General features: G+C 39.7%; 1 protein-coding gene across 6 annotated transcripts in view; it reads right to left on the bottom strand.

Moving 5' to 3' along the window:
• The window catches only part of LOC126044683 (sodium/hydrogen exchanger 9B2-like), a 31,086-nt gene extending 13,627 nt beyond the window's left edge, over window positions 1–17,459 (bottom strand). For 4 of the 6 annotated variants that reach the window (XR_007507757.1, XR_007507755.1, XR_007507756.1 and 1 more), the window contains exons 1-12: window positions 17,163–17,201; window positions 16,409–16,655; window positions 14,420–14,522; window positions 12,626–12,809; window positions 10,949–11,119; window positions 8,118–8,260; window positions 6,055–6,182; window positions 4,984–5,159; window positions 4,340–4,446; window positions 3,017–3,166; window positions 600–708; window positions 256–392 (exon numbers count right to left, since the gene is read on the bottom strand). Coding sequence is in view for 3 of the 6 variants with exons in the window: in XM_049814743.1 (XP_049670700.1) it covers window positions 256–392; window positions 600–708; window positions 3,017–3,166; window positions 4,340–4,446; window positions 4,984–5,159; window positions 6,055–6,182; window positions 8,118–8,260; window positions 10,949–11,119; window positions 12,626–12,809; window positions 14,420–14,512 (1,398 nt within the window). In the remaining 3 variants the exon portion in view is untranslated. Of the gene's footprint in view, window positions 1–255; window positions 393–599; window positions 709–3,016; window positions 3,167–4,339; window positions 4,447–4,983; window positions 5,160–6,054; window positions 6,183–8,117; window positions 8,261–10,948; window positions 11,120–12,625; window positions 12,810–14,419; window positions 14,523–16,408; window positions 16,656–17,162 lie in introns of all 6 variants that reach the window. The other 2 variants (XM_049814744.1, XM_049814746.1) reach the window with 2 other exon arrangements.
• Between the last annotated feature and the right edge of the window lie 13 nt (window positions 17,460–17,472).

Raw genomic sequence — 17,472 nt, 5'->3', positions numbered from 1 at the left:
AATAGCTAAACTTCCTATGATACATGTACTATTTGCTGTCATTATTAAGACTACAACCCAGGATGCAAGCAAAACACCTTCACATAGAAGGCTCTCCATGCACTTTTCAAGCAGATATAGGGTGGTTTAGAATATGAACTGTCCATATGCTACACTCCGCTGTTACTGAGCCTGATTACTGCTGTGCTAGTTATGAAGAGCTTTGCTAAGGCCAATAGATTTAGCCAGGAATTAAAGTGATGTTGGACTGTTTACCTGGACAGTGGCTTTGGGAATCCATGCCAATGAGACAAATACTTTCTCCTTGAAATTAAACCCAGCAAAACACACCATCAGGAATGTTGCTATAATTCGCACAACTAGGGCAATGCCTAGTATAGCCACACAGAGCCCTGCAACAAAGACAGACACTTCTCAGTACTTTTGTGCATAGGTGCCCGAGGGGAATAAACTTCCTAAAACTGTAGCTTTACAGTGAGGTTGGCTTTTGGTTTTTTGGATTTTTTGGGGTCAGCTGTAGTCTGCTTTGCTTTAGATGTCTTTATAGAGATTCTTTGGAAGCCAGTATTGAAAGCTGGATAATTAGTGAGTGATCTTACCAACAGTTTCAGGCCTTAGAGACATAACAGATACTTCTGCTCCGATTAAACCAAAAAGAAAAGGTTGAAAGATATTCCATGCGACTGCGACAATTTTTTCTACTTCCCTCTGCAATGAAAACAAAAATAATCTGTAAATTCACAAAAATATGGCCAAGTAGACACAACATTTAATTAATCAAAGGACAAGGTGAAAATGTATCATAAAGATTGTCCAGAATTGCTCCTCCTTCTTTGACCTAATACTAAAAGATTCAAAATCAGTTGCGTACCTTTCAAAGGTCAAAGTTTGTCTAGCTCTGCTAGTAAATAAATGCTTGCTATCTCAAGAAAAGAAATAAAAATCACCGATGTTTGAACAGTAACAGCAGTTTGCAGACAAGAGCAAGAAAATAGCGCATAGTTGATTTTCAGTATTTAGGAAGAAGTAATTTCAACAGCTTGCTCTGAAGTTTCTGAGCCTTTGGGAACTGCGTGCTTAAGCGTGTTCTATTTGTATCTGAGCAGAGTTAGACCCTCAAAAGTTTCAGCCATCACCTAACTCCGCTCACGCTGCACGCAGTCAGAGGCCTGTCTCCATGTGAGTGGCAGCAGCAAAGTTAGACTGAGCAAACCTGAAATCCCTTCCTAGTGAAAGGTGTTGAACTTTCCAGTGCGATGTACTGTATAAGGGCAAAGCCACCTTTTCTCCTTGTGTTTGAACTTTACATCTAACAATTTTCCTAAAACAACTGCTGCCAGGATAAACAGGAATCTTCCAGTTACCTGAAAAGCTACACATAGCACATCTAATAGCACTTTTTCTAATTAAGTGGGTTCTGGAATAGTGAACGAGCCTTCAGGCTGGAGTGTGTGGAAAATAATAAGTGCAGTGCTCTGTCACTTAATAATCAGTCCAGAGCCTAGATATGTCCTGTCCTTGGTGTTCTCTCTAAGACTGATCCTGCAACATCTCTTGCTCTTCAGTCAATGGTAGATGACTAATACAAAAACTTCTGTAACCTTAGAGAGAGCAAGGTGGAAATATACAGACTTCTGAACATTTTTCTTTATTTGCCTCATTTCTCCTGGTAATCTCACCCTTTTCTTTTTTGGCAAAAATTAATCCTCTTTACAGATGTTAGCATTACTTCAGTCTGTTTACTGTCCACTTAACTGTACCAGCAATAGGTACGATTGTCCTTGTTCTCAGTGGACAGCATTTGCCAAGTGACTTCCACCAGGCACAGCAGGAGGCAGCGGCCCTTGAGAAGCTCAGCAGGATAACCTTGGTAATATGTTGAGTATATAGTATGCAGACATCTCTGACTGTATCTGATAAAGAGCAGCTAAGGTATTTGAAATCAACATCCTTAAGGCTAGGAAGCTTCATTCACTGATCAAAAGAAATTAAACTAAGCATTTATAGACTGCATACACTCTTTTAAGGTCCTTCCTTCTGAAATGGTTTAAAAGCTTTTCAATAGAGAGCTTTATCAGTTCTAATGTGCTTAAGTAGTTAATCCCAAGATGAGTTTTTCTTCTTTTAAAATTGGACAACTATGTAATACTTTCAATAGAAAACATGGTTTCTTTTTCATTGTTTTAACAAACCTTGAGATCTTACTGAAGTCAGGGTCTAGATGGGGATAATAATGTGGACTCTGCTATATCTGATGCCCTTTCCTTTCTCTTCTTCTCCCCTTCTCCTACTGCATGTTGCAATGCTACAGCTGTGGAGAGAAAGATGCCCTTAAAACATTAAGTGTAGATGGTATCAAGCAAAAGAGGCAGTGAGACATGCCAAGGTACAGAAATGCAGTGGGGCAGCAACAGTAAAAGGAAGCAGGCTTATTAGCTAAGGGAAAGTGACTAAAAAGCAGTCTTTTGTATGTTTTTTGTATGGCCTTATATCACCATTTATTGTGGGCACCCTGCTCTCTCATTTATCCAGAATACACTGGCTGGGATTTGGGAAAGATGAGAGAGGATGGTTAATTAGTGTTTTCCATTTCACTCCCTGCAAAACCACAGGGGACAAAACCTCAGGGTATTCAGGCCATGTGCACAACTGTATTTTGGACACCTGTTTGTAAATCTTACCATAAAGTGGCTGTGTAAGGTTACAGACACTCACAGAGCTGGATTCCTAGCCAAGTGCCTTGACAAGTTGCCATCCTTTACATGGCTTAAGATGTCTAAGAAAAGGTTGTGAGCATTAGGCTCTGTATCAATATGTATTCACATACATGGTAACTTTCTGTCATGCTAAATGTTAAAGACTTCCAAAATAAACATAGAAATTTTTTTTTAATCCATACACCCCCTAAAGCTTCATAAAGTGCACCATTACCACTCCTGACAGAAATTCAAACTCCTGTCAGACTGTACATTCAAAGGAGTTTTGGTATGGTATGCTTCTTTATGTAAACATTCACCTTTTCATCAGACCATCCCACACCTGCAACAAAAGCTAAGACTAACGTGCAGAGCCCTCCTGATCCAGGGAAGCCAAAGTAGATGCTGCCAAAAACAGCAAACATTGCCAGCCCAAGTACAAAATACGATCTCTTCCATGCCAGAGATGCCTGCAGCCAAGGAAAGAGACAAACAAAAACATAAATTTCTTTTAGAAATGGAGGAAAAACATTACTTCTGTTAATTTTGAAAATAACAAATTTGGAAATAAAAATTGCCATTAACCCTTGTGAAAGAATCAAAGCTTTCCAGTGAGACTTGAATTGCTAAGTTGAGGGGGTTTTTTTGGACATTAATTCCTAAGCAATTTAAATTTTGGAAATTTAATAATTTCTTTATTCTGCCCATCCAAAATCTTATGGCCAATAGGCTTTTTGTATCACAGGGAACATGATGCTCTATTCTAACAGCCCTGCTTCAATTCTGTGATAACAGGATTTTCTACCTGTACCGTCAAGTACTAGAACAGTTTATCCAAGGAGAGGTGAAATCCTTGCCACTAGATGTTTTTAAGGACAAGTCAAACAAATGTTTGCCAGGGACAGTCTAGTTTTATTTGATCCAGTCTCACAGAACACAGTTATATCTCTGCCATTGCTCCCCATTTCTATATATCTCTTTAGCTTCTGTATCATGCTTCTTAGCGTCATTTAATAAGAAGAAAATTTGGTCCCACAGAGGGCAACAGATGCTTTTGAAATTGACTTCAGTAGTCCAGAACATATCTACTTTCTTCCACAATTTTCTGTTCACCTAATTGCCCCTTTATAGTAAATTCATCTACCACTTTATATAAGCTTAATTTTTATTGAAAGTAACACATTCTAATTAGCATTAATAATACGCCCAATCACTTAAAGCCTACAATCTGTCCTCTTTACTCGTTTTTTTTAAATGCTTACTGGAAACATCTTGCAAAAGTAAATGCATCACACATCAATCTAATTGATGATTGTTTTACTGTCTGAAATGGGTATCAGACCATTTCTCCTTTATATGTGGACATTTCCATCACCTTCAGTGAGAGCAGGAAGGTGAGCTGGGTTCCAAACTCTGCATCAGGAAGGACTACGAGATCATATATTGTTACAGTTGCAGTAAACAAGTAATCACCTATAAAACACATCCTCACTTGATAGGCTTTGCAACCTGGAAGTGAGCACTGGACACAACTTTCCCCAAAACCAGCTTCACATGAAGCTTGGAAATTAATAACCTAAGAACATTATCCCTTAGCAAAGAATCTCTATTTTATAAAAAGGTTTTTTTTACTGGGTTTTTACCTGATCATGGCTTGGGAAATATCGAATGAACATTCCCAGGATCCCTCCAGCTGCTATGCCAACAGCAACCTCCAGCACTCCACGAAGAACATTGTACAGAGTAGAACCTACTTGGCAAAAGAAAAATGGGTTCAGTAAGCCATACACACACCCTTCATGCACAAACCACACTGTAGACCTACAAGGGTGATTCCAAGACAGTGTCTGCTTTAAATTACTTGGAGGCAAAGGGGTTCAGGAGGGAACCAATGGGCCTGAAAGAAATGGATGGTACAACTTTCTCTCTCCGAAAGCTCATGCCAAGAAAGCGTGTCAGAGAAGTCAGAGGAAGAGCCACTGTGAGAACATTGCCAAACCCAGGAAAATTTGAAAGAATTATGTTGGGCATGCAGGGACTAGACTAGGCAGCTAAGGGAGCAGACAGGGAAAATGTTCCCTGAAAGTTGTTGTGACCCACAACTCAGAGCAGACAATGTTACAGCAAGACTTTTGATTGTGGGTAATATCCCTCTCAATATTCAAGTCCATACATGAACTTTATAAGGAGATGTCATTAAGTTACGGACCAGTCAACCACAACAGAGCACACATTCTTCAAAATATCACTGTTCTGGATTTCACCACATACATATTAACCAGCATACCAGAAGAGAAAGCCATCCCAAGGCAAGTGTTGAAGCCTGTGATAGCCAGAATGTCATCAATGCTGCCAGCTGCCATTAGCAAAGTTGGGACACCTTTCTCCACACCATATCCCCCAGCTTGTAAAATCAGCATTGAGGGAACCACCACAGCAGGGGAGACTGCACCTAGAACAAAACTGAAAACACATAGGTTCAGCCTCTCTTAAAAAGAAAGTGCTGAACTAAAAAAAACTTCAAAACGTTCTGACGCCAATCCATATATCGGGGAGCATAACTGGCCTGCAGAATAGACTCAAGTCTTCGTCTGTGGAGCCCTTTACTTTTAATGCTATTGAGCTGGGCAGGAAGTAAGAGCTGACTGCAATTACGCATAGAAATATCTCTGCTTGTAATTAGCAGGGAAAGGTAAGGAAGATACCTTATGTAAAGGTCTGTTTATGCTGTATACTCCCTGATATATGCCTTGGTTCTCCCATTTAGGAACCTAGTCTAGACATGCTTATGATTCAGTAGCCCAGTTCCTTCTTATAAAAATCGGTGTGTGGCAGAGAAGTTCACCCATCTTGCTCCAGTATATGGGTCCTGACCAAGTCCACCAGTTTAGATGGGACTAGATGGAAAAGGTTTCCTCTTCAAGGATATTACTCCAGAATATAATATTCCATATCCTTACCCTTGTAACAGGAAGACTGTCCTACGTGCATCTCTCTGCAAGGAAACTCTGAGTTCCAGTATGAAGATTCTCCAAATTATGGTATCATTTTCTGTCTATAAGAGCCCCCTGTGTTGCGGTTAAAGACTCAGGGATTGCACCATCCTTCTTCAAGTGCTCAGATCACAAACACAGAAGAGTGATGATGCAAGTACTCCTCCACAGCCTGGAAATGTGACCGTTAAATTAAGAGCCAGACATGAATGGTAAGCAAACAAGCACAGGGGCTAAGCACAGCTTCCTAACTGGTGTTAAACTGAGGTCTCTGCTTGGTGCAGAGAACTAACCGCACTTGGATCATTTAGCTGTAGGATGAAAACAGGCACCTTTGTCATGCAGGAGAAAAGAGGGTACGTTACCCTAGTATAAATCCCCATTGCCATGGCAAATGCATGAACAAGTAGGCAAGAACAGCAGCTGTGCATGTTTCCGAGATGCACGGTCCAAAAGAAAGTCGTAAACAGACTGCTTTGAGCTTCTTAAGAGCCTGCAATGTAGAAGCACATTCAGACATTAATATCAGTACCCTTGGCTTTATAGAGAAGAAATACATTTACGATCTTATGTGGTTTATTAAAAGAATCCCCTCTGAGCTGCAGTACAGGATGTAACGGCTTTACATGGCCTCAGCCAGAGATAGGGTCAAGCACAGCTGGATTTGAATATAAAATTCCAAGTGTGGCAGTGAAACCCACTGAATCTAGGTTTGACAAAGTTCCTGCACATCCCAGGAAGGAGTGGCAGAAAATTCTGTTTGGCTTCTTGTGCAGAGCAAACTAAATGTGAGAGGTTGGGCTCGCTGGGACCCATTTGAAAAGCGCACCCTCAAAAAAAAAAAGTGCACAGCTGCTTTACCCACAGTTACTTGAGGTCATTTGCTCCATCCACAAAAGATTTTGCTACCTTCCCACAAGCTGCATGAGCACCCCCCAAAAATTATCCCCAAATCCATGAACAAATCATGAAAAGTTGTAGAACTGCATAAACTTGGCAGAAGGAACCAAGCATCTCTTTCAGCTCTCACTTGATTCCCAGAGAAGATTAAGTTCCATTTGGCTCAGCAATGTCTATTAAAAAATTTCTCTAAAACAGAGTATTGACTTGTAACAGATGCCTTTAATAGTCACAAACATGACTGACTCCGCTAGGACAGATGTCTAATTCTGACATGGGGGGGGGGGGGGAAATCAACGAGTTGCACTTTTTACCAGTACAGTTTATCCTGGCATAATTAGGGCTGAGAATCACCCGAGCAACTGACATCTTTGGCTTCACAGCTTCAATTACATGAGGAACAATTGTAGCTGCATCAAAGCATTGCTACGTACAGAGTCCAAATGACAGTTTCTATGCCACATGGGAGAAAAAGGAGTCAAAGATGAAGTTCCTTTGGCAAAAAAAGTTGTCACAGAATAGAAGAAAAAAAAAAAGCAGTCTCACAGAACTGGGCATCCAAGCTGTGTGTAACAACACACAGTCCATGCTCATACAAGCTTCAATGTCTTGGAAAAAAATGATCATAATCTAGGAAACCAGGCATTCTTCAAGAATGACAAAACCCTATTTTCCTAAATATCTGAAGCACTGGCAGCTCCCTAGTTTTTCTTGGTTAAGAAAAATCAGTTTAGTTGTTCTGAACTAACTACACTTGACCTAAGTTTTATATAAACTTTACACAGTCCCTTAAACTTAAATAGATAGGGGCCAATATGGTACAGCTTTATTTCAGCCAGCTGATTTTGATCAAGCAAAACCTTGCCTTCATTAATTTATGGAGCATTGCATTTCATAGTGTGCAGAGGAAGACTTTTTTTGTTTGTTTGTTCACAGTGGTGTTATAGGCTTTCTTTGTGATGTGAAGCATTGTTTCTGTAGTGCAGCAGGACTCATCTTTGCAATTAATATGTTTGCATAAAAATGGCAAGGATTCAAAAAAAGGAAAAAAATAAAAAAGACATACAGTTTTGGATCTTTTGGTTGGTTGGGTTTTTTTGATTTGTGAGAACACAAGCAACATTTTCTTTCAAGGATTGGGAATCCCTTGCTTTACTTGTTTTAGTTTGTCAGTGTAAACTGACAGGGAGTTTGTCAGAGAGCATAAACTCTTCCTGACAGACCATGATGGAGCACATGTCCTCAAGATATTCTGTTCACAAAATGCAGGAAATTTCTTTAAGACAAGGGGGAAAATAGCCATAAAATCAGTTTTCTAAAGGTGTTGTTTTAGATTGCTTGCCTACTCTACAAATCCAACTGCCAATATTAAGATACATATGACTATACAATAGAAACTATGTTTTCTATAATCTAATTTGCAGATCCTCCAAGACTGAACAGTTCAATATTTTTAACAGAACCAATTATTCACTTTTTTTTGAGGGCTCTCGTATACTTTGCCTCAGACAAATGGCTGGTGCCATACCTTTGGATCCAGGCCGAGTCCTGCTCGGGTCAAGATAATTGAAAGAGCAATATTCCTCAGTGCTGCAGACCAGCGCAGGTTTATCTGGACGATGTCACTAATGAATGGGGTATTTCGGATTAGGAAACCAGCAAGTAGCATCCCTTAAATGAAAACAAATAAGCTCCTGTCAAATGATTTGGTTTTATTGCACGAGAAAAGCTTGCATAGCATTCTCAAAAATAGACACCATATTACGTATTTGTTAAAGACAAAGAAACAACTCATGTTCTGAATTATTAGCTGTGTTTTAACAATGTGGACTAAGGCACGGAAAGAGACAGACACATTTAAAGCATTGAAAGTGGCCTAAGAACACACCAGGTCACCAACAAATAAATCTGCAGGATGCTGACACATAGCTTTAGTGCGAGTCAACAGAATGCAGCTTTGTTCACCAGGTGCAGGTCAGACTTGCAATAAGCAGACACCTCCTCTGCATCCTTAAAGATAATTTTCTTGTTAGCTTGTTTTAACATGAAAAGAGGAAGATCGTCTACTATTGCGTATTTATCTCAGCAGTTAGAAATTGTTAAAAATCCTCTCAGGTGTAAAGAAATGCAGGTATCACAGGAACCATAATGCTGAGTTCATTGGGAAATATAATCTAAAACAGCTAATCATGGACTAACTTAAACATTTTTAAATGCTCTGGCAATATGAGTCATATGCAAAGAGGGGGGAAAAAGAGGGAGGGAATCAGGAACTTGATCTTATCCTCTGTTAGAGCTATTTGCAAGATTCAACCTCTTGCAAATATTAGCAAAACTGTTGGAACTGTTGTTCGGGAAGGATACAGAAAAGTACAGGAAAGGTTGATATAAATATAGATCTGCAGAGATACGTTGTAGGTCCTGATCGTTCAAAGATACATTTTTGTAATGTAATTTTATATCAGCCACCTTGAGAAACAGGAAACCAAAAAAGACAAAAAGTAAACAAACACTGTGCTCGAGTTAGTCCCAGCTTGGTGTGAGCCTTGGCTGCGGACTTGATTTGTCCTGGAACATGCTAAACATTCTGACATTGTTCTTCCTACCACCTCCCAGAAAAAACCCAGTGGTATAATTAATCTGTGGTACTTCATGACAATTATATCAGGCTAGTATAATGATCACATGCTCTTTGCAATGTTTGCGTGAAGTCCAAGTCACTGGAGCTACCCTGATCTAGAAATCTACTTAAAGCAAAACCGCTCCACCTCAAAGGATATCTTCACTGTTCTGCTCCATGTTGCCTGCAGCAGAAACCTCTCCGCAAAATATAGTATGTGACTATTTCAGTAGCAATTTCACTCCCTTTTCCTGAGACAGAGGCTTACTAGAAGGTACTTAAGTGCTCAGCCAGCCACATGGTACTGAACTGCACCTAGCACAAGTGGATTAAAGGCATGTAAGAGTACAAGATTTGGTTTTTTAGTGTAAAAGAGTATTCAAAGACATTGAATATCTCTTCTAATGACTCAGATTTCTCCAATTTTTCTCAAAGACTAGGGATCTGAACAATGAACTCTGACCTAAACAACTCAACAGACGTGTGCTGTCATGCTTAAGTTTCTGTTGTTGGGTATTACCTGTCTGACAAGCAGTTTCATGCTCAACTCATAACTTTTACATATAGATGTAATTAAAAAAAAGCAGAATCCAAATAGTCAGAAACTTTTTTTTTTTAAGAGGGAAGTTTACTTAGCAAGGGCAGACTCCCTGTGTGTTACATTCTGTATTCCTATTATTGCAGGCACGCATGCTATACGCAAAACTTCCCTCCCTCTCATTTGAATTTTTTTCTCGCTTGTGAAACTCAGTGGTGCAAGAATGCACATGCTGCCTGGAGAGAGCCGTATATGAAGCTAAACTGCCCTTCTGTAAGCAGTGCTACTGTGTGAGGCACAACACCAGCTATGCACATTACAAAATCACACCCATGCACCACAGTCAGATATCTATAGCCCACTCTGCCATGAAGTTTTACCGTCTGCCAACAGCTTTTCTCATTTATGCACTAAGCATAGTAAGGGGCAGTATACAGCTGGTGAGAAGAACCCGGAGCTTCATTTTTCAGCTTTGTTAACATTGCAGCACTTCACAATATTCTACTGATCTAACCCAAACTTCCTCTAGGAAAGTTGTCTGAAAAGGTTCTGATGATATCAGAATTAAGGTAATTTTCATCTCCCATTTCTGTTTTGCATTTTTATGTAAAATAAGATGTTGATATGAAAAAAAATATGTTATGACTGGTTCAAAATAACTCTCTTCAGAAGAATTATTCCTTGTGGTGAATTTACTTTCTCAGGTTTCAGTTAACTTGAGATAAAGGAAGGAGAAGAAACTGCTTTAGACTACCAGTAGTAGGGAATTCCTGCAGAGTTTTCTTTGGAAAACATTTTAATTGTGCAAGACACTTGCGAAACAGCTCAGCAATAATTTTCTTATGAATTAATTATTCTACTGTAACAGGAGGTCTAGACTAAGACTGCTGTTTAGTGATTTTAAACCCAAATTCTAAGTAAGTGTGACAGAGGGGACTGCAGGACAATAGGTATACAGTTCTCTGGCCCCCAAAGAATTAAGAGGAGACCCTTCGTAACATACAGGAGATTTCACTTGAGCTAGTTTGGGGAATTTTGCACCTTCTCAGAGAGGACCAGATAAGAGTCACTTGGAAAAGCTGCGGATTTTGAGCATGATGCAGTTGTTTGTTCCCAATCCAAATATACCTAGCATACAAATCCTACTTGACGGTTTAAACAACACAAATATGCAGGAAAAAAAGAAAGAAGGGTATCTTACCTAGAAGAGCAGGGAGAGGGGGTAGTGTTCGTATTTTAATAAATCCAAAAATTTTACCTCCAATGACAGCAAAAAAATAAAGAAACAGAATTCCAAACAGATTTCCACCTGGGAGACACTCAGTCCCAGTGATGGACCAAACCACAGCCCAAACCAGGACCACGATTGCAACTGGAACAAAACAAGAAATATTCATATTTAATCATCTCTCAGGGACAACTTTGTTTGCTGTTAGATCACATTGTTTTTCTACTAATGAAAAAGGTGCTGTGACTTTCAGAAATAAAATAACTTACCTTAAAAAATAGTTAAATCATAACAATGTGTTTAATCTTTGATGCTCCCTAAGCTGATATTCTGATTCTATAGATGTTAAGATATTCTAAAAAACAGTAACAGGAACATCAATAGGGACCAAAAAGTACCTAGTGAGCCTTGGGCCACTGCAGAAAGCACTTAAGAGGTCCCAAACTTAAAGCAAAGTCTTTCACTAACTTATCTTGCATTTGCTTATCTTCCTTCAGCCAATTCAGAACTGCAGTAAGAACCTGCTGTTGTACAGCCTGGCATATCTTCAAGCTAATGACTGCAGTTCCAGTCTAATTTTTAAAAGGATTTAAGTATAATTTTTTGGCTGATGTGCTTGTGCAACACGTTGCTATCCATGGCGGGGGAGGTGGGAATCTGAAGAAGGTCATGTCTCTGGACAGCCTGAAGTAGTACAGATACTTCCCTTGATACAGCAATCAAAGAGGGATAATACACAGGGAAAAGAATTTCCTGAAAAATATTATGTGAACATTAAGTGAAAACATTATAAAAATATGTGAAAATATTAAGCTCTTTCCAGGTTCCCTAATCTGTTGCTACATTTATCCAACAAGAATAGGCATGCATAGATATAAAAGCAGAAGACTGAAGGGGATGAAAAAATGTGTTGAAGAAATCCCTCTTTTCATAATTGTAAGAAAACATATTGCATTTTCAGATTGGATTTTTCTTAATCTTATATAAGGGTGACAGGTGGCAGAGGGAAGACCAGTAGATTTCCAAACATAAAAGCCTAAGAATCACAAGTGAGAGAGAACAGAGGCTGTGGAAGCAGTCAAAGCCGCAGGAAGTGCCTTTTGTTAGGAAAAGTCTGAAATAACTGGTGAGACAGGCATTCTCTTCCGTGAGCCTTCAGAGTAGGGCAAATCTTAAAGAGAATGAGTCAGTTTGCCTTGTAGTTAGGATTCTTGGCTTTGCAAGCCTGGGGTATTAAGGAACAAAAGAAGCTATCACTGCAAAGTCTTGTATTTGTTGCCTTAATTCAACAAAAAGCCATCCAGTGTGCCAAAAATACCACTGTATTTATAATAATCTTAATGCTCTCACATCAAAACAAACTATTGATATGAGAATTAAGAGGTCTTTCTTCTGATGAAAACAATTTGCTATGTAAAAAATGTACCTACCATGTTAAACACCCAAGAGAGGGTGGAGGAACAAAAACTATACATTCAAATCTTTGTTTCATCGAGTTACTTTTTTTCTGCTAAAACATTGAAACAAAAGTGTGATATGTATTTCCCTTTGTTATTTTCAAGGACAACGGACAGATATCATTACATCCAGAGAAATGAGTACTTCATTTGCTATTTCTCATTTTAATTAAACTCTGTCTTTCTTACATACCATTTGTCACTGTTCGGGCCAGTAAACCCTGAGGAGGACAAGTAAATATTTGCCTCCACGTTCTTGCAGGTACTGAAGACCCTGCTGTTGGTTCCGGAGGTTGCTGAACACAATGATTCAGTAGAGCAGTTTCTTCTGTTTGTACATTCCCATCAGTACCTTTGGCATCTGCTGTTGGTCCCTCCTAAATGAAAACGACGAGACTCTCTCAGAATTGGTACCGTATACATTTGAAGTAGTGTACAAGACCTGAAATTGGCTGTGATGTGCTAGATCCACACTGTCTACAGAGGACTACATTAACTAAAAAACCGCTGTAGGAATGGTCCAGCTTTGTAGTACATTTGGGATTTTGGGTTATGTATTTGTTTTTGCACGGCACAAAGTACTGCATATGAGAGGCTCTGGGACATTTGCCTTTTTATCTGCAACCAACAGGACTCCTGTCCCAATACAAATAGCACCTGTTCGGCAACAATATCAGCATATTTGATGAAGAAACAGTATTAACAGGCCAGGTTCAGCTTGTCTTGTGTACAAGCTAAATATTTATTAATATTAATATTTTCTACAATTTGATAAAGTTCTGCTTCCAGACTGGACTTCACAATACAGTTAACGATTAGCATCATTTCAGTGAGACCAGTGTCTTTAATATCATTCCTAAATAACTTCTGTTGCAAAGCCTTGAATCAAAATAACAAAACCTACTTATGATTAGACAAAGATGAAAGAAACAGAACAGCTGGCCAGTGCAAGCATTACTCACATGATCCATTGCTGGAAGGCTCAAGCTGGTAAGTCAAGGTAGAGATGGAGAAATACTGCCCTAGGAGTTATTTCCTTGAAGAATGGTTCCTTGAAGCTGTTCACTTATACTGATTCATCTACTTATCCATATTCATAGCCAAAGCACTTTTTGACCATTTTTGGATATGTGTCTCACTTCATTGTAGGGTCCTTATTTTTGACAAGTTAATCATCTACCTTCCCTTATGATTATTCAGCTTCATGTCAGCTCATTGTCATAGGATGAACATGGAATTCTTGCCTGTACTGTGGTTTGGCCCTCCTCCAGTAATAGTTCCACATTTCTGACAATTCTTCTGTCTCATCTCTCTCTTTTGATACATATATATATATATATATCTCCCTTACTCAGAGTCACAGTTGGAACACAAATCTTGTGAGCTTTCAGCATGGAGTTACTTGTTTATCTACCCTGTGATTCTGTGATCGCCAGCTACCCTTGTGTGTAAAGATATGCCGTACAGTACTTATCTTTACAGTCAACACTATATGTTTACTCTAAAGTGCCTTTTACATGAAGAATTTCATTTTTACTTGCATTTACTGCAAATCTTTTTTAAAGGCATAGAAGTTCCCAAGAACAATGGAAATATGCATATAGAAGTTTAAAACTGGGGTGTGTGTGGAATTTTTATTAGATAAGAAAAGGAAGACGTGCCTGAACAACTTTCAGCAAGTGGACTGATAGGCACAATTTGAAAGCAAAGAAGCAATCTTAAGTCCATGTAATTCTCTTCCATAGCTGATTGTAAAATGTATGCTGACGCATTTTCCACTTCAATCTGAAATTACAACTGCTGATTTCCAGCAATCCAATGCACCACAGACTTTTAAAAACTGAATGTTTGTTAATTGTAAGAAATTCCCACTGAGATTTCTCTTTGTATTCCCTTCAGATGTAGGGATTTTAACAGATGTAGGAAGAAAAAGGAAAGGAAAAGGAGGGTTTCCTCTGACTAAAATTGTACTTGAGATCCTAATTACCTCACTTTGCTCATGCATGGGAATCATGCCATTTGTCTCACATACTGATGGCTCAGTATCTTCATTATCATTTACGTTAACCTCCTTTACCATTGTTGTAAACCTAAGGAAAGCAATAAAGACAGAAAAGTTAGAGAGAAGCAAATAATGCTATTTTCCAGATAGAAGACTTCTCAGTGATGTTGTCTCCTTCCCCATAGATCACATGAAAAAACCCTCACAGCCCAATTTGGAATTTAATGTTTTTTGCATGCCTGTATATGCTGTATGTGAGAACAAGAGACAGAAATTAACAGGAGAACAGTATTAAACTTAAAGTCAAGCACTAAAAAAAAAAATAATGAAAAAAAAAATCTGAGTTTTAGAATCAGTGATCTGTGCTAATGTGTAATATCTATATCTATTTGTGCCACTTATCAGCACAAGATAAAGCTTATTTACTGTCAACACCATTTACCAGGACCATTAGTTCTGGAAGTGTCACAGGCCCTGTGTGCATGGCAGTGACCATTTCATAAAGCTAAGAACAACAACTATAGTTTCTAAAGCAGACACACAAGGGGACACTTTTCTCCCTAACTTTAACCTGACCAGATCCAGCTTCGTTTTCAGGGGAATTTTCAAGAACATGGTTCTGTTAGATATCACTATTCACAAACGCATTGACTGAATATCTAAGAAACAGAAGATGCCTGTTTGAATAAAGATCAGGACTACGCACAACTTGCACTCTATATTCAGGTGAGGCTGAGAAAACATGGCTCTTTTTTACTGCTTATATCCCATGGAGTTCCTTCTCAGAGTGGGAAATAAGGTCCAAGTTGTTTGTGGGTAATTGTCATTGTATTTACCCAGTCTAACTGATCCACTTCTTGTCCCATAGATGCTAACAAGAGATGTGGCAGTATACTGTTCTAGATGTCAGAATTTTGTTTTTGCAAATATTTACTGTAGTTTCACAAGTCTGAGCCAACAAGAGTCACACGTACATATCTGAAGGCAAGGCTTGCTAACGCTCTTCTCTGTGACAGCAAAGGTGTGCATGTATTCTCCACTAACTACATTTCAGTACTAATAGCATTTACTTGAAATCTTTTACATTGCTCTGGCCGTATAAAACACTGCTCAAGTTAAACCAGAACTTTTGAGCCAAGAAATTCCTTCCTTGCTAAATTGCTGGAAGCAAGTCAGAGCCAATTCTCACAATTATCAACCCTTCAATTTATAATGATAAGTTTGATATTTGGGAACAATTGACACCATGAACAAAGACAGGGGCTATTGTAACACCAGGGTGGTTTTGTTTGAGCTGCTCTGACATGAAATTGGCTTGAGACATGGCCAAGGCACAGAGGAAGAATACAGAGCCATAGGCAAACACTTTCCGTGTGTTCTAAGGTAACAGTTTTTTGCTTTCTTTCCTGTTTAAATGTAAAGTGTTAATTTACTCAAATTCCAGTACTTTTCTGTATTTTTAATTACCGCTTGTGGAACCAAATAGCTGTGATCTCAAAGTTTTTTAATGAAATAAGTGATACTTTGGGATTTTTTCATAGGATTGTTTGTTTATCCTTTTGTTGGGACTGGGAATCCACAAATGCCAGTCTACTAACTGGAATAGGAAGTATCAGCAACCTACCAGTGCCTCCCTCCTTCGCTTCACCAACCACTTCCCCAGGGTATATGTACTTAATTTTGTAATTCTGAAAGGGGTGCATGTGGGTAAAGGACAGAAGGATATTGCTGTCCATCCAGCTTTGCATGGGCAACATCCCAGTTCTCGGGGTCATGTAGCTGTTGACACAAAATATGTTAATACTTCTGAGAAGCCCAAATCTACCTCACAACAGCTTCAGCTCCCTAGTGCATTGCTCACAGTAGCGTACAGGAAAGGATAGATTGACTAAGCAAGGAGCTTGGATGTTCTGCTTAGCAGGAATTGTTTCAAGGTGTGAATGAGGAGTCTCATAGTGGATGTACTGTCCTTACCTGGTTTGTGACAGGTCTTCATGCTGTCAGGTTCTCGATACTGCTACTTTCAAGCAACAGCCACTTGGATTAACGAGACCAAAGCAAGTAGTCAGTTTACCCACACCAAGGTGGGGGTTTTTTGGGTTCATGGTATTTGTTTGTTTGTTTTGTGGGTTTGTTTTGTTTTTTTTTAAGCTTCACCCCCTATACAAACAAAATCAGCGATTGAGAAATTGGAGCAGAATTCATACCACAGGGTTAAGACCTGTAACGTGGAAACCAGCCAGTAACAGACTTATTTCAGTACCACCCTGTAAAATATACTTCCCTTATTTTGAAACAAAAAAGGTTTTTGTTATAGGTTTTTATTAGACCCTCTCATTTTACTTCCGTTTAATTGTTAGGGAGGAAGAAGGGGAGGGAGAGCTGAACTGAAGAGATGACTGACAGGGGCAGCGTGTGCATGCCTATGTCATTAGCTGTATCGCCTCGGTGACTGCCGACATTCTGGCTTTGTGCACACACCGTACAGAGAGGAATACAAATAAAATACCACAACCACCACCAGAGCAACTAACATGCAGAACCCCCCTTCCCAAAAAAAAACCCCACAACAACAAAAAGAACCAACAAACCCCCCACTAAACCCCACCAAACCCCCAGCCCAAACCACGCATCACCATCCACCGAAAGACGTGAGTAAAGCCTGATGCAACCTCCTTCTCCACCTCCCCAGCAGCTTCCCACTTGCGAATCTGGGAAGAAAGCTTACCTGGGGAATGGCAGGGATCGGAGGGGAGGAACTGCTCTCTCTGAAGCCTCTCCCGCCGGGCTAGTCCCACATCTCCGTGCCGAGGAGGTGGTAATCCAGTCCCTGCGAGCAGGAGGAGCAGGAGGAGCAGCAGCTCTGTGCCAGCTCTTGCTCCTCCTCCCCCGCTGTTGCTGCTGGTGCCACGGTCCCTCCTCCAAAGCCACAGCTTCAGCTAGACCAGCAGCAAAAACATCTCTCTGGGGCTTGGGAAGACCGAAAGGGCTTCCCGGATGCCTTCGTGTCTCCTGGCAATGTGAAGGGGTCCCCGCCG

The sequence above is a fragment of the Accipiter gentilis genome, chromosome 12 (genome assembly GCF_929443795.1).
Source record: "Accipiter gentilis chromosome 12, bAccGen1.1, whole genome shotgun sequence".
Taxonomy (NCBI): Eukaryota; Metazoa; Chordata; class Aves; order Accipitriformes; family Accipitridae; genus Astur; species Astur gentilis.
Note: the sequence above shows the minus strand (reverse complement) of the source record. Positions and strands in the feature narration are given on the sequence as shown.